The sequence below is a fragment of the Dryas octopetala genome, chromosome 5 (genome assembly GCF_963921425.1).
Source record: "Dryas octopetala chromosome 5, drDryOcto1.1, whole genome shotgun sequence".
NCBI classification, from domain to species: Eukaryota; Viridiplantae; Streptophyta; class Magnoliopsida; order Rosales; family Rosaceae; genus Dryas; species Dryas octopetala.
Window position 1 is genome coordinate 9,474,978 of NC_141370.1, and position 23,525 is coordinate 9,498,502.

Here is a 23,525-nt window from a genome sequence, read left to right on the forward strand (position 1 = left end):
GGTGGGTTTCGGTGGGCGTGGGTTTTCCGGGGAGGGTGGGTTTCGGTGGGGGTGGGTTTTCGAGGGAGGGTGGGTTTCGGGGGGGTGGGTTTTCGGGGGAGAGTGGGTTTCGGGGGGGTGGGTCTCCGATGGGGGGGTGGGTTTCGGTGGGGGGGGTGGGTTTTCGAGAGGAGGGAGGAGGAGGGGGTGGGTTTTCGGGTGGAAGGGGTGGGTTTCGGGGGGGTGGGTTGCCGATGGGGGGGTGGGTTGTCGATGGGGGGGTGGTTTTGGGTTTCGGGGGAAGGACGAGGGAGGACGAGGGAGGAGGAGGGGAGGAGGACGGAGCCAGCGCTGAGAGGGAGGAGCGAGATCGAGCTGCGAGGGAGAGAGACTTCAGGGGAAGGAGGAGGGAGTGAGAGGGAGTGTTCAGTCTGAAGTGAACCAGAAATGGGTTAAGCAAATTGAAAGACTTTGGGTGACGAACATTATTTCGTCGCCCAAAGCGCCTTTAGGCGAGGAATTGATTCTTTCGTCGCCCAAATGACCTTTGAGCGACGGAATCTTGTTCGTCGCCCAAAAGTCGTTGACTTTAGGGCACCGTTTTATCCCGCCATAATTTCAGACTTTGGGCGATGAACTTCATACATACTAAATGTTAAACCTAACTTCTACTTCTCCGATTGAGATAATTTTTTGTATGGATGATCTTTGAGTGGGGGACTAGCCAATTATCGGTTCGGATTGTTAAAAACATAATAGAAATTTAAGCTTCTACATATAAATACACTTGAAGAGTATAATTCTATTAACTTTTTAGTAGAAATTTTGGCGATTGAACAATTTGTGAAGACTACAATGTGATTTCAACGATCGGAACCGTCCATTTTATTCATTTATACTGGAAGATCATCCTTGCAAAAAATCGGCTAAATCGGAATTCATCTCCTCCTTCGATTAGTATTAGAAAATTCACAATCGTTCATAAGTTCAACCACCGATACCAAACTTCTACATCTCCAATTGGCCTAATTTTCTGCAAGAATAATCTTTGAGTGAGAAACTAATAAATGAACGGTTCGGATCATTGAAAACACGATCGACATATGAGGTTGTACATATAAATGAACGATTTTTACATTTGAAGAATAAAATTCTATTAACTCTTTCATTAAAACCTTGTAACTTCAATAATTGTGAAGACCACAACGTGATTATCACGATCAGAGCCATTCATCATATACGTTCATACTCAAAGATAAACCCTGCAAAAAATTTGCTCAATTGGAGTTCATCTACCCGTTCGATTATTATTATCAGAATCAAGATCGTCTATACACCCTAAATGCCAAACCTAACTTCTACATCTCCAATTGAGATAATTTTTTGCATGGATGATCTTTCAGTGGGGCACTAAGAAATGATCGGTTCGGATCGTTACAAACACAATACAAAAGTAATCTTCTACATACAAATACACTTGAAGAGCATAATTCTATAGTTTTTTCGTTCAAACTTTATCGATTCAACAATTGTGAAGACTACAATGTAATTTCAACAATCGGAGCCTTTCATTTTATTCGTTTATATTCAAACATCATTCATGCAAAAAATCGCCCAAATCGGAATTCATCTACTTCATCGATTAGTATTAGCAAATTCTTGATCGTTCATACATTCGAACACTGTTACATAACTTTTATATCTCCAATAATCCTAATTTTTTGCAACACTGATCTTTTAATGAGGAATTAAAAATTGAACGGTTCGGATCGTTGGAAACACGATCGCATTGTATGAATAACATACATATAATTGTACCCAAAAAAAAAAGGGAATGACCCTTTGGGCGAGGAAAATTATATTCGTCGCCCTAAGTACTTTGGGCGACGAATATACCCTAAGTACTTTGAGCGAGAAATATGTATATTCGTCGCCCAAAATACATTTGGGCGACGCAATTTATTGTCTCCCGAAACAGGTTTGGGCGACGAATTTATATGTTCCTCGCCCAAAGGCACTTTGGGCGAGGAAAATGTATATTCGTCGCCTAATGCATTGGTCAATTTATTTTTTGGTGCGTGATTTGAGGCGACGAAATAAGTGGTTTTAGGCGAGGAACATGGTTTTCGTCGCCCAAAGTTCCTTTGGGCGACGAACGTGTTCCTCGCCCAAATCTGTATAACTTTGAGCGCCAAATGTCATTGTTTGTCGCCCAAAATTACTTTGGGCGACTAATATAGGTTCGTCGCCCAAAGTTTCGTCGCCCAAATATGTTTTTCTTGTAGTGATTGGTACTGAGAGCCATAACTGAGACGGTTGTACCAAATTAAATTTGGCCTAAATTTGATTAAGTGATCATTAATTTATAATTTATAACTTCATTATTTATCAAAATTATACCATTATATTTATTTCAATGAGACTTTTAATATTAGTCCAATATTGAATATATTCAAATATTTTTTTAATATCCTAATTTTTTATTGAATATATTTAAATATTTTTTTAATATCCTAATTTTTTATTGAATATATTTAAATATTTTTTTAATACCCTAATTAGAATTTCTCTATTTTTTTTTACACCAAATTATATTTTCACTTGCTTAGTTTTTGCAATGTTTGAAATGCATTAAAACATTAAATTTCATAAATTAGAAAGCACAAGAAATACAACAACAGGTAAAATGAAATGATAATAACATAAAGGAAACAACATAAGAAATTTTATTCAATAACCCTTTTAAATACACAATAAACTTTTTTGACCCCCCAACCCCAAAACTTAGAATAATGACTCTTTTACATTTTTCAGACCAAAATACCCATTTATATATGAAGATGTCGCCAGAGTCCACAAAAAATTCCACAAGTTGTTGTATTCTTCCTACAGCAGCCATGGAGATCGAGCGACCTCCCTCATTGACTAACAACTCATCATCTCATTTCTCTATCTATTTCCCCTTCTCTTCCAACCCAAATCTGAAAAACAAAAAAAATTATAAAAACCCAAATCTAGGTGTTTTTTCTGAATGGGTTGGGAGGGAAGGGGAAAGAGATAGAGAAAGAATAATATATATATATATATATATAATTTTGCATCTTCTTCTTCTCCATTGCTAGATTTTGTGTATTTAAAAGGGTTATGTCTACCGCACTATCCACTAAGTGCTATAGCACCATCATATGTGGACAAAAAATTCGACCATGTGTCGACCAAAAACCAAGATCTGAAAATTTTGCATCTTCTTTTTTTTCATTGCTAGGTTTTGATGGGTCAGATCTCTCAAAGAATCAACCATTTTGTGGGCTTTTCAGGGTGATGTGGGTTTTTTTATTGAATTTTGATGGGTTTACTGCTACATCTGCTAGGTTTGCTGCAGCGATGGGAGGATGAAGGCGCCCACGGCTGGGGCGGCGAGGGAGCAGTGGTTGGCAGGGGAAGAAAAAAAAAAGGTTTATATGGAGGGTATTATGAGTATTTCAAATTAAAAAGGATTATAAATATTAGTTTTGAGGAGAGCAGGTCAAAAAAGTTTACAGGTTATAGGGTTATTAAATAAAATTTCTCAAACAACATTGATCTAAGAACAACAACAATATTTTTGTCAATCGGACAAATCACCATTTAGGCACCCCACCTAACATTTTGTTGTAATAATTGCCAGACATGTTTAAAAGCAAAAGCGTTGCCTCCATTTGCATAATATTTCGTGCAAGCATGAGTTATTATTCTAACGAGCTTGGAGACTCCCAACTGTTCGATTACTAGAGGAGCTTGAATCATTATGGTTTTCAATATATTAATCAAATAATTTTTACCAAAATACAGTCTCTCTTTGCCTGACACCCAATATTGCATCTTTTGTGCGTTGTAGCCAAGCCATGCATAGAGCCTAGTCTTCAACGTTCGACCACTTCGCACCTCTCTTTTCACCCATCAATGAAAACAAACGATTTCTACCAAATTTTCCGTAGAAAATAGATGAATGTGTGAAAAGTAAGATTAGAATGAGGTATATATATTTATCAAATTTCATTAACCAACCGTTGGAGAAGGCTTTGAAAATTTTGGGAATTTTTTTCTAGATTTTAGATTTTTTTGAGATTTTTTAAGCATTTTTTTTCCTAATTAAATCAATTTATCGCCGTTGATTTAAATATAAATGCAATGGCTATTCGATCCCAACAGTTGAGATCGCAAAAGACAAAAAAATTTGAAACTCAACTGGCCACATATCTCCACCGTTGATTTCCAACCGTAACAAGATTTGGGCCATCGGTTTCAATTCACGTGGGCACACTCTCTCTCACCTCTCTCATGTTTGACACGCGGGGCCCATTATTTGTACTCTTGTCGGTCACTACACCAAGCAGTAGAGAAACTATTATGTATAACAAATATATTGTCACGTGGTATAACCAGTTTATGTGTTATAATATGTGTGGATGTTATTAATATTATAATCTACAAATATAAACACATCATTTAATAATATCCTTACACGTTTGATTAGTTATAGCTAGTAACGGTATATCGGTTATACCCAATAATTTTCCAAGTAGCAGAACATCACATGGGCCAGTCTCACATATATGGGTTTGGCTCTCACCCGAACCCATGTATGAGTTTTCCTATCACCCAAACCCATGTATGAGTTTAGGTATTTCTTTCGTATGAGTATGGCTCTTCAAATTTGAGAAAAAGTATTGAGTATAATTGATATACCACGCATAATTGATATACCATCACGTGGTGTAATCAATCTACGTGTAAGGGTATTGTTGGACGACGTGTTTATATTTATAGGATATGGTATTAATAATATTCACCCATATTATAATATATAAGTTAGTTGTACCACGTGACAATGTATTGATAATTATATAAAGGGATTAATACCATTTTGCTCCCCCAACTATTACACTTGTATCAGTTTGCTCCCCAGACTTCTAATTTGGAAAATTAAGGACTCTGACTTTTTCAATTTTGCCAATTGAGGTTCTTTTGTCAATTTACACATTTTTTATCCAAATCTTTGAGGGCAAAATGGTCCCTTCCAATTAGATCTTATCATTTTTTCCTCATGCATCATTTTTCCTCTTTTATTTCTTGCTAAATTTTGCTTGATCATCTCGACATTTTAGATGAAAAATATATAAATTGACGGAATAACCTTAATTGGCAAAATTGAAAAAGTCAGGGTCCTTAATTTTCCAAATTAGAAGTCTGGGGAGCAAACTGATACATGTGTAATAGTCTGGGGAGCAAAATGACATTAATCCCTTATATAAAATAATTTCTCAAAATCTGGCTCACTATGGAGAGGTTGATATCCATGTATGGGTATGGCTATCAAATTTTAGACTCGCTGTGGAAGGCCTTATAAAACCTAAAACAAAAGGCACATGACAGAGAATTTCAAGAGCTCTCAAAAAAGAAAGTTCAACAAGAAATTGTGCATCTCCCATCCTACTATAGTCTACACTTTTGCCACAACACTCAAATTAAGTTCCGAGAAGAATAAGCTTATAAACTCGCTGTAGAACAGAGTTTTCAAGAAGAATAGTTTCATAGGAGATTATGCACCTCTTTTCTAAACTAATAAAAAAGTCATGGAATGGGTATAGTATAGAATTGATATGGTTAATTAATGATTAGGAAATCTTGCATATCTAATCTCATTCAATTAAAATATTATGATCATAATATTATTTAAAATTGGATAAGATCAGTCTCTTTATGTCCATCCATAGTAAGATAACAAATAATAATGGGAGGTACTATTTGCACTCCCCTTTCTTTTTTAATTCTCTAAAAATCATTTAACAATTCAATTGTCAAAATTACCCTTAGTTACTTCATCTGTTAGTTTGTTTCTCGTGCAAAATCATTTTCTTTCTTTTTGTTTCCTTTTCTTCTTCTATCCACTTAATCAATCAATCCACACAATATATGATTCTCTCTTACTAATATTATTGAAAATTCAAAAGTAAACAATAGTTCAACTATTCACAATGCAATTCACTACCCCTTGTATTGGCAAGTACAAGACAGAGACCGCCCATCATTACCGTGAAGCATTGATAATGAGAATTATAAACATTAATTATATTTCCATATTCAGACCCAAATATTCAATTCAAACTTGTACTCGTTGAAGGCATGAGCAAGCTAACACAGTTATATTTGGATGGTGTAAAAGACAACACAATCTCCTAGAATTTGCTATCGTCTCTATATGATTAAGCATGTCCATAGTGAGTTGTTCATCAACTATTTATCATTTAACGCTCATTGTTAGTGAGGAGAATGATTGATTAAAGAAATAGTTGATTAATTAACATAAGAGTAGAGGAAATATAGAAAGTAAAAAAAATGAAGTTCTATAATGTTACAAAGTAATTAGGGGCAATTTTGGTAATTAAATTGATAAAATAATATTGAAATAATGAAAAAAGAAAGATGAGTCATAATAACTTTTTGGAAGTACCAATAGCACCTCCCATTATATATGTAGGAAAAAAAATTATTGATGGCTAATCTTCCACTTTTGGCTTAAATATATGCTGTGGGAGTTGAACACCACCCTATTCTTCTAAATAGAAGAAAGTGCACTACAGGTCAAAAGTAAGTAAACCGAAAGTATTTGAATGTGTACGTCCCACTCCCACAGTCCCACTATTAGTGTTGTGCGATACTTAATTACCATGTTTTTTATTGGATAAGTCAAATATCAGAGACTTTAAGTGGGGATCTACGTACGTGCATATCAGTTTGAGTTGCACCACTTAGTTGTTATAGTATGTGTGCCCCATTTGTTCAAAGATTAAGAAATTCCTTAATTTCAACCCAATTCAGTATAACTTTTCTCATTTTGATATGTACCATATAACTTTTTAATTTTAGTTTTAGTTTTAGTTTAAATCAGTAAAAGTGTATAACATTTATATTTAACAAAATATGACTAATCAAATGACGTACTTAAATATTTTCAAGTAGTTGATAGGTATTAATTGGTAATTAACTCATTTATTGACAGTTTAGATTTCACTAGCTCTAACAAGATATTCAAAATCTCCCATCATATATTCTAGTACTTATCATTTATCATATTAGCTAGCACAATGAATTAAGCTGCTCTTATATATATTGTCACATATCTTTGCCTCTTCATGTTGTCACAATGAATTAGGTTGCACCCATTTTGTTCTCAACTTAACTATTTGGAAGGGCAATATGTGTGAGAATTTATCTCAAAAGTCTCGTGCAATTTAGGTAGAGTCTCCAGTTAATCTACCTAATTATGAATAGTTACTTTTTGATGTGAGACAATTGTATTTGATCTACAATTCATAGTAGCGAGAGTTAATTAGTTTTTTAGGTCAAGTGGTTCTCTAAGATAAACTGTGTTTGCAAACAAAACTTTTGTAGAAATTACATAATAAATAAAAGGTGTTCTTTAGGTGACATGACCCTTCAAATGAGATAGGTCTCATTTTAGTCACAATCAGGTATCACTAGTAGGGCCCATTATGCTTTGTAGTTTGATGATTGTAACTGTTTATTTTCTAAGTATCAATTCAAGGATAATTGTTACAAAAATTTAAACAATTTGGAAATCATTTAAGTCATCATTTCTGGTTTTTATCGAAACCACTGTATTTGTCTATTTATTTGATTACATGATGCCTTAAATTTTTTTTATTTATCTAACTTTTTATATATGTGGTTAATTCTTTTCTGATTTATCTAACTTTTTACATATGTGGTTAATTCTTTTTTGATTTATCTAACTTCTTACATATGTGGTTAATTCTTGAATAGAGACTGAAAAAATAGATGAGTTCGATCATCAAATTACAATACGGAGTGAGTCTTTAAAGTGATATTTCATTATGACTTATTTCATATATGGAATAAGTGATATCTATATATGTAGCCGTATCATAAATGAATTTATGAGTGTTCACTATCAAGTTGAAGAAAGTTTGTAGTTTGCACATTCAGAACTGCTTGAATTGTACCCATGCATGCATCTATCCATATCAAAGGTTACACATGCAAATCCTGACCTTTGAAACTTGTAGTACGTCTTGTGTATAATAGAGGGAGTGTGGGACTTTTGTCACGAGCCTATTGATCTGCAGGGGGATCGACCTCTATTTATCTGCTACTCTGGTCCTGCAACTAGGACACTTGCACAACATGGATTCATTCAAATGTCCACCACATCAATTGACAGACAAATAATGAAATTAATGAACATTTTCCCGACTAACTGGCTTAAATATTGGTACGTGATTTACCGTACCATTGAACATGATTAGGGGCAAATGCAAAATAATAGAGGAACATTTACAAAAAAAAAAAAAAAAAAAAAAGAGAAAAAAAAAAAAGAGGGAATATTGTTATTGTTCTCTGGCCTCTTTCAGTTAAAAAAAAAGGATTCAAGGGTCAAAAGTATAGAAGAACGTATTATAACTAGCTAAAAGGCTTAAAGGCTAAACTGAAATAGTAATATGCTTGGTTGGTTATTAATTAATGGGCTATTCTCAAACCGACCTTATTTTAAATTTTCAGCTTTGAACCCCTCATCGCCCAATTCAAAAGGATAAAGTTTGGTCGTGAAAGAATATTTTCCTTTTAAATACTTGCAATTGGAGCTGAGGCCTGAGGATAGGTGGCTCTATATAAGTCTAGTGGAGTTTCTAAAAGAAAAATGTGTATAAATTCTTTTTATTGTTAAAAAGAAAACTACAACCAAATTCAAAACCATCAGAATAAAAAGCAGAAACAACTGACATGATAGAGGAAGCGAATTATTCCATATGCAAAGATAAAGAATGACCAAGTGAAGTTAAGGCATCTGCTATAAAGTTGCTTCTCTAAAATCATGTTGAAATTGACTTTCTTGAAAGAAATAGCTATTTAATGGAAGTCTCTAATTATAATAAGGACTCATCAAGGAAGCAGAATTACATAGTTTTTCAAAATGCATTCATAAAATCCCTTTTAACACGTTTAATAATTAGGCAAATTCTCAAAATGGCCCCACCCTTTATATTCATGCAAGAAATTTACGTAAATATCTATTCTTTTTTTTTTTTTTTTTTTTTTTTTTTTTGAGGAATACGTAAATATTTATTCAACTTTTTAAAGTGAAATAGAGTGTTACTTAGATAAACTTTCTTAAACATTAACAAAAACAAAGATTAATCCATCTACCTTTTAATTGAAATCAAGGTTTATCCCCCCAAAAAAGAAAATCAAGGTTTGAAAATATGCTTTGAATTAATGAGCATTTACTTTTTTTCGTTTGCCCTTAAACAAAACATATAGTTTGGAATTAATGTGAAATAAGAATTTTATTTATTTTTGTAAACATAGCATAAAATTTTTATTTTTTTTGTTACATTGGAGGAAATCGAACCCTATACCTAGCTTAATCCTAACCTTTATTCCACCCACCCTCACCACTTGGGATAACTTCAAGAGCATAAAAAGGGTTTTATTAAATTGAAGTCTTTCCAAAATTCAGGCCAAAAAAAAAAAATGAGGCCTTTCCAAAGGAGCCTTCGCCTTGGGCCTTGCCTTTTAGGCCAACCCTTATCTAGCTCAACTCGAATTCATTCTTTTCATAGCATTTGACTCACCTAGTCCTCTAAGGTAAATTTGCCATTCCATGCATATTAGTTGACATTGAGCGTTTTGTTTGTTATAGTATAGATTTATCAAACAAATAAACGAGAGATAAAAGTAAAGCTAGACAAAGACAAATATGGGCCATTGCATTACAAGATTTAACATAGAAGTGAGGTGGCCAGCACTTTCTTCATGCAATGCAGGCATTAAGACTTATCAAATTTATTTCAATTTGTAAGCCTAGAAGGATTTCCACCTTATCTTTGAAAATGAGACAAATTAATAATATTCAAAGTCAACCTCTAATTATATTGTAAATCCAACCGTTTTGAATTCATTAACTTTCCATTTCACATCTATTGTTCTGAATCTTTTGATACATGCACATTAGGCACTTACAAGTATAAAATGCCCCATACATAACTCCAAGTTGAACCAATTTGATAACGCATGCACTTGCTTACTAGTGACTACTGCCTCAAAAATTCAATGTCTCCTCTCTTTTCACTCTTCCTCCTCCACATAATAACCGGGGCCGCAGCACAACTCCGGCCCAGTTATTACTCGGAAACATGCCCGAAAGCTGAATTCATCGTCCGAGATGTCATGAAGAAGGCTTTGATAAGAGACCCCCGGAGTCTTGCCTCAGTTATGCGCCTCCAATTCCATGACTGCTTTGTTAATGTAAGTAAACTATAAATACAAAGAAAAATTCTATTTGTCCCACTTTAATTTCTTTCTTGGAAAACTTTTTACTTGGTTAGAAGCCTCTTTGTTAATGAATTTACTTATTTGTCCAATAGGGTTGTGATGCTTCATTGTTACTTGATGACATACCCACCATGCTTGGAGAGAAACTGGCCCTTGCAAACATAAATTCACTGAGATCTTATGAAGTTGTTGATGAGGTCAAGGAAGCCTTGGAGAAGGTCTGCCCTGGAGTTGTTTCTTGTGCAGATATCATAATCATGGCTTCTAGAGATGCTGTTGCACTGGTATTAAACTCTCTTATCATCTATATCACCACCCAAAACAGAGTAGTAAAAGTGTTAAATCTAACCCTTTTAATTTGTAACTTGAAAATTTGAAGACGACCAAGATTGAAAATCTTCAACCAAATACCCTATGTTAAAATAGGATTGACCAAGATTGACCCATCTTTAAGAGCTTACACTCAATTAATCAAGGCAGTGTGTTGACCCCAATTCATCAAAATAGGATTTCCAGTAGAATATAGCTACCCTTTATAATAGTGCCTGAATGATTTTTATCATATCGAAAACTATAGAGGTTAAAAAGAAATGAACAACCAATCAAATTAGCATATGTGCCATGAATGATGCTTGTGATAATTGATAGTATTTCATCTCTAATTAAAGGATCAGAAGAGTAAATTGCCAAAAGATTTTTTTTTTGGTTTACGTCAATTTTTAAAAGATGTTAATGGGTTATAACAGATGTTTTCCTTTTCGGTACACAACTTAATGTATTTAAAAATTTATAAAAATTGTATCTGCAATGTTGATTCTTCATAATGCTAAAGAAAAGATCTGTACACATGAAATTGTGAAATAGTTTAATTCTTTTCTTTTGTGGTTTGTCTATATTGACATAATTTTGGGTTAATCAGACTGGAGGACCTGATTGGGAAGTGAAGTTAGGAAGATTGGATAGCTTAACAGCTAGCCAAGAAGCCTCAGACAACATTATGCCAAGTCCAAGAGCCAATGCAAGCTCCCTCATTGACCTCTTTTCCAAACTCAATCTTTCTGTCAAAGACCTCGTTGCCCTTTCTGGATCGCACTCCATTGGCAAAGCTCGATGTTTTTCCATCATGTTTCGGCTCTACAATCAGTCCGGCACTGGCCGGCCAGACCCTACTATTGAACCAAAGTTCAGAGAAAAGCTAGACAAGCTTTGCCCATTAGATGTGGACCAAAACGTCACCGTAGAACTTGATGCTACAACTGTGGTGTTTGATAACCAGTACTTCAAGGACTTGGTTTCAGGGAGAGGGTTTCTGAATTCGGATCAAACACTTTTCACATTCCCACAGACTAGGGAGTTTGTGGAGCAGTTTAGCATTTACCAAGGAGAGTTCTTCAACGCTTTTATTGAGGGCATGATAAAGATGGGTGACTTGCAAGTCAAGCAACCTGGGGAGGTGAGAAGGAATTGTAGAGTGGTCAATAGTCATCCTATCCACACATTCAGGGAGTCTTGAAGAGGGATAAATCCTCAGCTTGTTTTTTTCTCAATGTAATTGATTAAATAATGTGGATGTTATTAGTTGGAATATGTGAAACCCTTTATTTGCACTTTGTTTTACTCAATACCATAACTGAGTCGCTAATTCGCATAATAGGGATTAGGGAATTACTAATGATCATTATGCGCTTTCTCATCATTAATTAGAGAGGTCGACACTGTGATGAGATAACAAATAAGTTGAAGACCATCTCCAAGAGATTAGCTCCAACAGATCAGATTAAAAAAATTTAGTTTGTTGTTAATCAAATGTCAAGATGGCAACTAAAATTTGCTTTGTTTTTCTTATTCTTGTTGCAAATTTAATTTATATTTGTTTATTAAAAAAATAAAAGCTTTAGAGTTTAACAACAATATAAAGTAAAGAATTTATTTTGCTGACGGTTTTTTACACCCATTACAAGTAGCTCAGTTTCTGGGATCAACCCAGCGAGATCAAAGACAAAAGAACTGTATTACCAATTTACCACCAATCCACCCTCAAACATTAATAATGTATCCAAATCATCCGCAAAATTATAAATGCAAACAAAATTTGAAATGATAACCAGTACCATGTTTGACATCCATAATAAACTCCTGAAGGCTCAAATAAACCATAAAAAAAACCTTATCCTATCTATGATGCCGACCAGCTCACCATCAAAATTGCACATCAGAGACCCAAGGCTAAGAGGCACCAGAGAGTCTTGACCTCCTCTTGGCTAAGCTCTCACTACGGCGCTCACGCTGCTCCTTCAATCGGGAAGCGAGGAGCTTTTGATACTCTGCTGCCTCAGACTTTGCCTTTACAACTCTCTTCTTCTTCTCAGCAATCCTAGCTCGCTTCCTCTGTAAAGTCAAAGGAGTAACCAGTCTCTGAATTTTAGGAGCTTTGCTGCACTTCTTGCCTGCCAACCAGAAAATTGACAGTATTTTATAATTTTAAAAACAGTGGCTCAAAACCAACTAATAAAATTTAAATTGCAAACTCTCTCTACCTATTGACTAACTTTCAGAATTTTTTTCATTTTTCTATTGAGTGAAAACATAAACAGAGTGATAAAAAACCCACCAGTTTTGGATGTGAATGTTCTGCGGTATGTGTTGACATACTTCCTAACATCGTCTTCCTTGGTGAGGTTAAATAGCTTCCTGATCTTTGAGGCCCTCTTTGGACCTCTCATTCTTGGCTTTTCAACATCAGTCAATCCAGGGAGGTCATTATCGCCTTTCTTAACAATAACCAAGTTCAACACAGAGAGGTCTGGACTAACAATGCATCCACGAACAGACTTCCTCCTTCGCTCCCCATTTCTCCTTCCATATCCACGGAAGCACGGGGTTCCTGAACAGATAATAAGCATCAATCAGTTTCATCACCCAAAAGTTGAAACCAAGAGAAGTCCAAGTAATAGGAACTATACTGGAAACAAGAGAATCCCACAATCAATTGCCTCGGCCTCCCCTCCCTTTCATGTGCGCGCCTATACACACACAAAATGGTAGATTATAACATACCTCTATGGAGCAAAAGGCGAACACGGCCTGGGGTTAACACTCCTTGCTTCATAGGAAAACCTTGCTTGTCACAGCCTCCCATAATTTTAAATACATAGCCCCTGAACTCCTGAAAAAGAAAAAAAAAAACATACAAAGTATTTTAGTGTAAGATGAATAAAATTAAAAAAATCTTGGAAAAGGTAAAGAAAAAACTGAGAAAGGTACCATACCTCGCCAAGTGCATCACCATTGACTTCTTGAGAGATCCTCTTGTCCCAAAATGCTCGGCTGAATGATAATATTTTTATCAAAAGAAATTAGTAGTCATAATCTAAGCTACATTATACAAAAATTGTTCAAAAAAGAAAAATCTGTTGTTAGCCTACTAAGACGAGTACAGGTGACATCCAGAGAAAATTCTTCAATGAAAATTGGCAATCAATTTTAAAAACATAAATGAATACATGCAAAGATAAATAACTACATACATTATGTGCCTGTATCACTGGAAAATGCATTACAGCAACTAGGCAAAAAAGTGGAACCAACTTCATCTATATAATCCATGTGTTGGGATTTGACATCATCAAAGTACATAAAAATGTAAAATCCAGTCAATATACAAAGACAAAATACCCATTTTGCCCAGGTTTTGCGACAGAGTAGTAATGCTATATAGAATTATACTAATGAAACTCAGATTTCCATTAACATAGAAAAATCCGTAAAACAATACATCAATTCAGCATTGTTCATACAAAGAAAACAAAAAGAAAACAATGAAAAAAAATCATTTCAATCCACTTAGGATAATTTGATTGCTATAACGGGCAAACTCACAACTCAAACTCATAACCCCAACTCGTTTCTCTTCCTATTTCTCAGAAAAAAAAAAAAAAAAAAGCACAGACCTCATGTTCATAAAACCAATCCAATTCGATCAACTACTCTATTGCAAAACAAATGCTCATAAGCCAAATGGGGAGAATTAGATAAAGGGTTTCCGTACAGTTTGGCGTCATCGTCGATCTCGAGCTTCTTCTGGCATCCAGTGGTGGGATTCGCAATGTTAAACTGAAACCAAATAAAACAAACAGAAAACCCGATCAGTGAATTCACTGAAATGCGCAAGATTTAGGGTTAGCGTTTTTTGATAGAACGTGAGAACGTGAAAACATCCAAACCTTCATGGTTGCTCTGCTGCCGTGGCCGAGATGAGAGAAATGCTCCGCTTGCTCTCTACGACTCAAAAGGCTAGGGCTTTTCCCGGCTTAACCTGAGAACTATTTATATATGTAAGAGTTAGGGTTCTTGGGTGTTCCTGTGAAAGACAATTTAAATGTGTTAATGGGTTTTAAACAGTCCACGCCATTGGCTTATTTGATTGACGGAACAGATGGGCGGGGGAGTATTGGGCTGGGTTTGTCCACCGTATGTAGTTGTTTATAAAATTTGAGGGTAACTATTTGCACACCCATTTTTTTAGTGTTGCTATTTGCACACCCCACAAACTTATTTTGTGAAATTAGTTAAATGACACAAAGAGAAATTATCTTAAAGGATAACCCACATCATTTGAAAAAAAAAAAAAAAAAAAACTCTCCTTGCACACCCCAAACCCAACATTCCTAAACCATAACTACACACCTCACCCTCAACCTAATCTCCAACCACAACCAAAACACACCCCACCAATGACCCCACCTCCATCCCAAAATTGCCGACACCCACTTCCCGCCATCAACCCGCCTTCATCGCCACTCATGCATCATCTCTCCACCATAGCCATTGGAAGTTGGAGACATGCCCTAACCTAAAATTTTCGGATTTGCAGGTCGTTCGGCACTGGTCTGCTGAACATTTTGGTTTCGTGCGGTAGTAAGCTGTCGAACATTTCAGTTTCGTTCGGTAGTAAGCTACTGAACGAAACTGAAAAGTTCGACAACTTAGTACCGAACGAAATCAAAATGTTCGGTAGCTTACTACCGAATGAAACTGAAATATTCGGTAGACCAGTGTCGAACAACCTGCGAAACCCTATAACTCAAACCCGAAATTTCAATCTTGAAATCCAGAAAACCCGTACTCCAAATTATCTCAAATAGAAAAAAATATGTTTTGAGATGAATTAACGAATTTAAATTTGATAAAAAAACCTAGATTTGCATATGAATTAAAATAATTTAACTTAAGGCAAAACTATGGTGTTGACAACAATGGCTATGGCTATGTGTTCTTGGCTAGGATTGGGTGGGCGTGAGGTTGGGGGTGGGGGTGTGTATTGTCTGAAAGGGTTGAGTGGGTGTGTATTGTTTGAATAGATTGAGTGGGGGTGTGTAAGAGAAATTTGGTAAGATTAATGAGATTGAGGGTATTTTGGTAATGAGAGGGGTATGTTAAGGAGAAATTTTACATTTTAAAAAATGATAGAAGGTGTGTAAGAGAAAAATGTGTGCAAAAAGAAAAGAAATAGTGTGCAAATAGCAGCTTTTTTTTTTTTTTTTCTTTCTACACTCTTTCCTCACTTTTTCTCACTTCACACCCCCACACTCCTACCACAATTAAAATTTCTCATATACACACTCTTATCAATTACCAAAATATCCCAACTTATACACACCCCTCCCAAAGTTTTCAGTTTAGTGCTTTAGCCCAAAACCCAAATAACACACACCTCACCCCGACACCTCCCTCAGACACCCCCATCGCTAGCAAGGTCGCCGGCGTCTCAACCCTTCCCTTCCCTTCTCTCTCTCTCTCTCCTTTCCTTTCTCTCATTCCCTTTCTCTTCTCTCTCTTTCTGTCTCTCTCTCTCTCTTTCCATACACAGCCCACCTCCTCCCTCGCTCCTCCTCCCACCCAACTTGCACACATGAATGCAGGGCCACCAAGACCACCCCAACCACCCAACCTACCCAGCTCGCCGGAGAAGAAAACAAAAAAAAAAAATTTGCAAGAAGTTCGGCGGACTAGTGTCGAAACCGATGGTTTCATTTGATAGGTACCCACTGAACAATCCTATTCTATTCGGCGGCTATCTACACAAACGAAACCACTGGTTTCAGCGCTGGTCCGCCGAACAACCTGTATTTTTTTTTTTTTGGATGTTCGGTGTGGCTGGGTTCCTGTTGCCGGGGTGGTCGCTGGAGTATGTGGTCGCAAAGAGAGAGAAGGAGAGAGAGAGAGAGAGAGAGAGAGAGAGAGGAGTGTGTACGCGCAGGGTGGCTGGGTTGAAAAGCCAGAGAAAGAAATGGAGGGAGAAGAGAAGGAAAGAGAGAGGGGCTTGGTGTGGGGGGAAGAAGAAGAAAAATAAAAAGAAGGGAAAAGGTGCGGGTGGGGAGAAGAAGAAGAAGAAAAAGAAGAGAGGAGGAAGGGTATGTACAGGGATAAAGTGTGTTGGGTGAGAGAAGGAGAAAGACTAACAAAGAAGTGAGGGATTAGGTGGATTTTTCACTTGAGTTTTTTTTTTTTTTTAAAAGGGGTGTGCAAAAAAAATATAAAAAGTGTACAAATAGCAGTCCTCTAAAATTTTCTTGATTAATAACTTGGATGCTTTACTTACAAAATTTCAATTGTTTAATAGGATATCTGTTTGACATTGTTTTTAGAACTATTAAAAGCGATTTTAAATTAGTAAAAGTATTTTTAGTAGTGATTGACATAAATAAATAAAAGTGATTATAAGTTATAAAAGCACTTTTAAGTAGTTTTTTTAGAAGTATTTATCAAGTGCATATTCATAAAGCACTTTCAAGTATTTTTGCATGAAATACTTATAATTTATATAAAAATTTGTAAGTGTTTCTAAGCAGAAAATGCTTCCAACAAAAGTGTTTCCTAATAGACAATGTAAATTACCAAAGACTTTTTTTTTTTTTGACCAAGTAAATTACCAAAGACTTATTTATACCAATAACCACTGAAAAGTACAATTTGTTTCAACTTTACTTTGAGTTTCGTAATTCTAGCATTTGACTTAGAATAAGTCATTCTTCTCACCAAGCTTGCGCTTGGTCTCCATGGTAACCTTATTAGGATGTATTTCCCTTGTCTTTGCGCCTAAGACCCATTAGTCTTACGCAAACCACCATGAGCGACGAGTGTAGTCGCGTTTAGTATTTCTTCATAACATCTACACACGCTCGCACGCTTTTAGCCGAGAATGGGAGAGGGCCTGCAAGGTCTTCATCCTCCAGAAAATTTCTAGATTCCCTCATTATACATCTAAAGTTTCTAGAATTCCCTTATATTTCTATACATACAACTTTACAAGACCACATCTCACTCGTTATACATCTAAAATTCTTGCATAATATACACTCGGAAAACTTATGTTATGTAGATTATGGTTTGTTCAAGAAATAACATATATAAATAACCATTATCTATGCATCAAAAAGAGCTTGAAAGTTTATAATTAAAAAGACACATGCATTTTCCAAATATGGGGTTTTTGTTTACTTAACAACTTTGCACCCTATTTTATAGGGAGATTCATTCCTAGCACAAAGAGATCGAGGAACATATCCATATAAAAAGTTTGCATAAAAAACTACCACCAGAAAAACGAATTTTCTTGGTGGGTCTTTAATGGATATTTTGAAGGAAAACAAGGAAGATTTCAGCACACATGCAAGCATAATGGCAAATTAGCAAGGCATGATGGCTTTGATACCAATGTACTTAGATAAATAAACTTTTATTCATTAATCTAAATTCAGGTTTAGGACTTACCTAGTGAAAAGGACCCCAAATCGGTTCACCACTTTGTTGGTTACTAGCCTTCGAACCATGCATGAACCACGTACTAGCAACTGGAACTGAGCTTTCTTGTTCGTCCTAGAGCCTCACAGGTCATGGGATTGGCTATAGGCAGTTAATTCCTCCCACTTGCTTCATATACCCAAATCCTAAGACTGTGGTGAAATGCCTTAAACAGAGCATATGGAGAGAGAAACTACATGCAGTTGCTAGATGACGAGAAAGGAAGCTCGAAATTGTTTAAGATTTCTGGAGCTTGGAGTGCTGTTGTGATTAAATCACTAGGTGTGAATAATCTTTTGTGTTGTTGAGTATGTGCTCTCGATAGGTACCAAGTCTCAAGTCCATGTGCACATTGGCTATTTTCGCGTAATTCGAAATTGACGACAGGGAGATAGACAAGATGACTAACAAAATGGGAATATGGGTTTATGGTGTACAGGTGTTAGTCCATATATTTGGACATTTGGAGCAACAATGGTAAACGCATTGTATAGGACATGCAGGGTCTGCTTGTTCAGATATATATATATATATATATATATATACAAAAATACTCTAAAACTAAAACTAAAGTAAGTTAATATAAAACTAACCACCCTATTGGACTCATTGCACAATGTAATCTCAAAATCCGAACAGTTTATTTTTAGGCCCTACTTTAAAAATCATTCATATAAAAAATCTTCAAAATCTGAAGTTATTTAACTATTTGATTATAATAACAACTATTTCTATGCTTTTATCGAAAATACTGATCGTCTATTTATTTGATCTCAATTAAATGACTACATGATTTTCGATTTAGTTAATTTTTTGCAATGATATCTTTGAAGTAGAGCCTAAATAATTGATGATTCGGATTATGAGATTAGTTATGTGATGAGCCCAAAAGTATGGTTAGCTTCGTATTAACTTATTAACTGGTTAACTTTAGAACACTCTTATATATATATATATATAAGTGAACTTGGTGTGACATTCATACATAATTATTAATTTATCATTATTGTGACAAACTAGCTTGTAATTAAATGTTAAATGATTGTGCATGGCCTTTTTAAGTTATCAAGTTGTCCTTGATGAAGACTACTCTACTGAGTTTTCTTTTTGTTTTTTTTGTTTTTTTGTCAAAGCAACAATGCATTATATTAGCCCAAAAGGCATATAAAATACAAAGTAAGAGCACAAAGGCTCATAACAGAAATTAAACAAAAGTCCAATCAAATAAGGCCAACAAAATAATAGTTCTAACCCTAGGCCTAAGTGGTGGTTTGGGAGAACCACGCTGCCCAAAATCGGAAGAAAAGGCCACCATGGGGTGGGAAGGAGCAAAGAAGCTCACAAAAGCTCCAACATTTCATTACAACGACATCAAGCAGAAACTACAACCACCAAAGGAGCTAGTGAGGCACCAAAGTAACCAAGGAAGATGGGGGTGTTAGCACCCGTGTCGAAGCGCACGTCTTTTTTTATATTTTTTTTATACAGATGAAAAACTAGACTTTTGATGGGTATGATAAAGGTTAGTGAACTGAAATAGATATGATGAATTTTCATGTTCATGTAGTGATATTCCGAGATTTATACAAGAAAGTGATTTTGGTTCCAAAAATAATTTAGCAGTTTACTTTATTTATTTAATTAATCACATCCTGGACTCCGAAAAATATCAAAAAAAATTTACCCGAGTCCAAGGCGTGACAAAAGTTGAGCCAAATTGTCGTTCCATCAAACTGATTAGTGGCCTGACTGATTGATTGGCCAATTTATTTACTAACTCAATTGTGAACTGCTTGACTATTTTTGGTTTTTCACTGTATAGATTATGGTTTAAGGCTTAAACTTTAGTGTTTATTTTAAGACTCCCTAAACACTAAATCTGAACCTTAAACCCTTATAATCCTTAAAACTTTTCTGAAAAATTGTACGGACTCAATCCTCTCGAATATTAATGTTTTTTACAACCTCAATTCCACAATTTGACTTCTAGAATTCCTCAAATAAGTTTTAAAGCCTGCAAATAATTTCAATAATGAAAAATAATTGTACATGACCTCAAATTAACTTCTAAAAATCTCAAACAATTTATTCATTTACCAATAGTCCACAACTTCACAAAATTCACACAACTCCAAACAAGAAATTCCAAGGGCTCACACTCAATATTCAAAACCACTTTTCACCACAATTTTGAATCTTTCCCTATTAAATTCATCATTCTCTTGCTTCCCCAAGTTTCCGTGGAAACATTACCATTAACTGTTAAATGAGTGCTGCTATTTGCACACCTTTTCTTTTTTTTTGCACATCCCTATTAAAAAAAAAAAAAGACTATACAGCCCCTCCCCTCCCTGTTTCCCCCCCTTTTTTTTTTCTTTTCTCGTTCAGATCCCTTCCCCTGTTTTTTTTTTCTTTCCAAGACATTCGCCCGATCACCACCTTCCTTGCACCACCACCGCGCGCAGCACCACCCGAGCCACCACTAACCACCATCTCTCTCTCTCTCTGCATGCACCACCACCACAGCACCCCCAAAACAGCCACCACAACCAGCCCGGCAGCCCCTCCTCCCTTTCTCCTCTCTCTATTTCTCTGTCTTCTTCCCTCTTTGCTGCACCACCATCTTTTTTTTTTGTTCTCTCTCTCTCTCTCTCTCTCTCTCTCTCCTTCCCTCTCTTCTTTCTCCCTTTTCTTTTCCCTCCCTTTCTATGTCACTGTAGTTGGTTCGGTAGACAGCCATCGAACGAAACTAACGGCTTCGACAGATGGCTGCCAAACGAACCCGCCGGTCTTGAAGGATGGCTGCTGAACGAACCCGCCAGTTTCGGCGGATGACTGCCGAACGGCCTGCGAAGCTCATCCTCTTGGCTGGCACTGCGGTGTGGTCGTGCGAGCTGGGCAGAGCTGTCGGGCGCGAGCTCATTTGCGTCGTGGTCGTGGTCGGGCGTTGGGGCTTATTGGTTGTGCGAGCTTGGCATGGTGATGGGCACGGGGAGGGTGGTGCAGGAGGGAGGAGAGAGAGATGAGGAGAGAGAGAATGAGAGGAGAATGGTGTGCATGCAGGGAGGGTGGTGCTGCGAGGAGGGTGGTGCAGCAAGGAGGAGAGAGAGAATGAGAGGAGAATGGTACGCATGCAGAGAGGGTGGTGCTGCGCGCGGTGGTGGTGCTGCGAGGAAGGTGTTGTTTCGCGGGTGTGTGTTGACAGAGAAAAAGAGAGAGAGGGAAGGAGAGAGAGTGAGAAAGAGCAAGATGGGGTGTGTGGGTGTGGGTGTGGGTGTGGGTGTGTAATGAAATGAGGGTATTCTGGTAATGGGTTAGGTGTGTGTTGATAGGTTTTGAATTTGAGATGAGTGTGTGGGGTGTGTAGGAGAAAAAAAAAAGCTAGGGTGTGCAAAAAGAAAAAAAAAAGGTGTGCAAAAAGAAAAAAAAAAAAAAGGTGTGCAAATAGCAGCACTCTAAATATATTCCATGGAAACATTACCAGTATGAGGAATATATAAACTATTCAAGGATTTACATATATAGTAAGTCTTTATGTTTAAGTAATGTCTAAAGGCAACCCCTATGATTAATTATACTAAAATTAAGTTAATCACTCTCACAGGGTTATATTATATATAAAGCTTAACCAAATTATTCCATGTCATCTAACAAATGAGTACATATGGGAATCAATATTCAATTGGTGGTGGAACGAATCTGCTACTCAACATTGTACTGATTTTAATAGTCACGGAGTTACAGTCACGGAGTTCATTGCATTAGTATGCTATTGTTGTTGTCCCTCAACATTTGGCTTAATATATGTCTCAATTCTCTTCCCTAGTTTTTATGTCCTTCACATTTCTACCAACATATTAGATGAAGGTTAGGTGTTATATTGCGTTTTTGCATAAAATATTGGATGAATGTTAGGTGTTTTATTTTCCCCAATTGTTAATAGAAAAAAAATTAGGTTTCTTCTTTTCCCAAATAGTTTAATTAAGTGAAATGGTATTCGCTCATCCTGATTCGTATAAGAAGTGAGTTTCTGGGAAAGAAAGCCTGTTGAAGCATGATTTTATAGTTTTACAGTAAATATATATTCTCTTTTTTCACTGATTTGGTAAATATGTAGTTTTTCTGCTTAATGGGATATCGAAAGGACATGTTGATCTTGTCTTTGTTTAGCTTATTAGTACTTCATTATTGAGATAGTAGTGTTTGAGACTTATTGATTGAATGTTTGGTTTTTCTAACATAATTCTACTTATTTTTGCTTTTAGATTTTTAAGAACTGAAGCGTTTATAGTTTACTTCTATGCAGGTGCTACGAAGGAGAATTTGATGTTATTAAGACGCAGGCTGTCAACATCGCAAAGACTGAAAAGAAGGTTCATTATGATCACTATGCTTAGAATTAACCGACAGTTTAAAATGCTTATATGGGGTTTTTCATTCCTTTTCTTTTGTGAAGTGTTCTCTTTTTATTTTTTTAGTTTTTGCATTTGGGGTTTTTTTTTTATTTGGTTGAGCCTTGTGATTTTCTTATTAATAGATCTTATCTTTTTTTTTTTTTTTTTCTTTACAGGGATTTGGATTTCTTTGAAAGGTTGATTGTATAATGTGAAAAATTATTAAGTATATCCGATACACTGCTACATAGTATAATCAATCCAAAATTTGAGTATACAAACCACATGCAAATGGATATTTCTCAAAAAATTCATTAATTATTAAAATTCATTTCATTTCCATGTAAAATATGGGATCTGTGTGAAATGGAAAGTGGGATTTTATAAACCAATAAACCTCTAGTAATGGGGTGTGGCATGTTAAGCTACATATTTCTATGATTAATGATGACATGACAAAGTGGTTGTTAGACAACTTTCTTGAGAACTGGATCTGATTTGGTATCTCAATTTAATAACATCATGACACTTATATTTTTATATTTTATTATATAAAATTTTTTCTAATTTTAAGACAAAATTTATGTAATGAGATACTAAGTCAACCTCTATCCCTGTTTCCATACAGTGATATATGACTTTTCGATACACCTGCAATAACAACGGATGTGTTTGCTGTGGTATATGCTAATACACCATAGGCCCCGGGCCTATGACATTTGCACACATATAACATTGTAAGTGGGCAGAGGCATACGACGCTTATTCTTGTAGTGTCATTTTCTTGGCAACTACATACCCTGTTATACCCTCGTGGCGTATCACTGAATGCTTCTCGCCCAATTAGCTTTGACTTCCCTTCTCCACTCAAATTAAAAATAATAATAAAAAAAAAAAAAAACACACACACACACACACCTGCAAATTAATTCCCCAAATTCAAAACAAAAAATTGCAAAAGACCCTATGAATTCCCAAACACGATAATTCTTC

The 23,525-nt window shown here is 35.8% G+C and overlaps 2 protein-coding genes across 2 annotated transcripts; one reads left to right on the top strand and one right to left on the bottom strand.

The window, feature by feature from the left end:
- Positions 1-10,078: 10,078 nt before the first annotated feature.
- LOC147284089 (peroxidase 17-like) lies at positions 10,079-11,901 on the top strand. Its single transcript, XM_086242841.1, has 3 exons — positions 10,079-10,308; positions 10,428-10,619; positions 11,255-11,901. Exons 1-3 carry the CDS (start codon positions 10,114-10,116, stop codon positions 11,846-11,848), a joined length of 981 nt encoding a protein of 326 aa, XP_086098967.1. The 5' UTR covers positions 10,079-10,113; the 3' UTR covers positions 11,849-11,901.
- A 347-nt stretch (positions 11,902-12,248) lies between these two features.
- On the bottom strand, positions 12,249-14,673 carry LOC147284090 (small ribosomal subunit protein eS6). Its single transcript, XM_086242842.1, has 6 exons — positions 14,559-14,673; positions 14,384-14,448; positions 13,605-13,662; positions 13,393-13,501; positions 12,947-13,219; positions 12,249-12,782 (listed from the first exon to the last, which is right to left on the bottom strand). The coding sequence occupies exons 1-6, from the start codon at positions 14,562-14,564 to the stop codon at positions 12,562-12,564; spliced, it is 732 nt and encodes a 243-aa protein (XP_086098968.1). The 5' UTR covers positions 14,565-14,673; the 3' UTR covers positions 12,249-12,561.
- Positions 14,674-23,525: the final 8,852 nt, after the last annotated feature.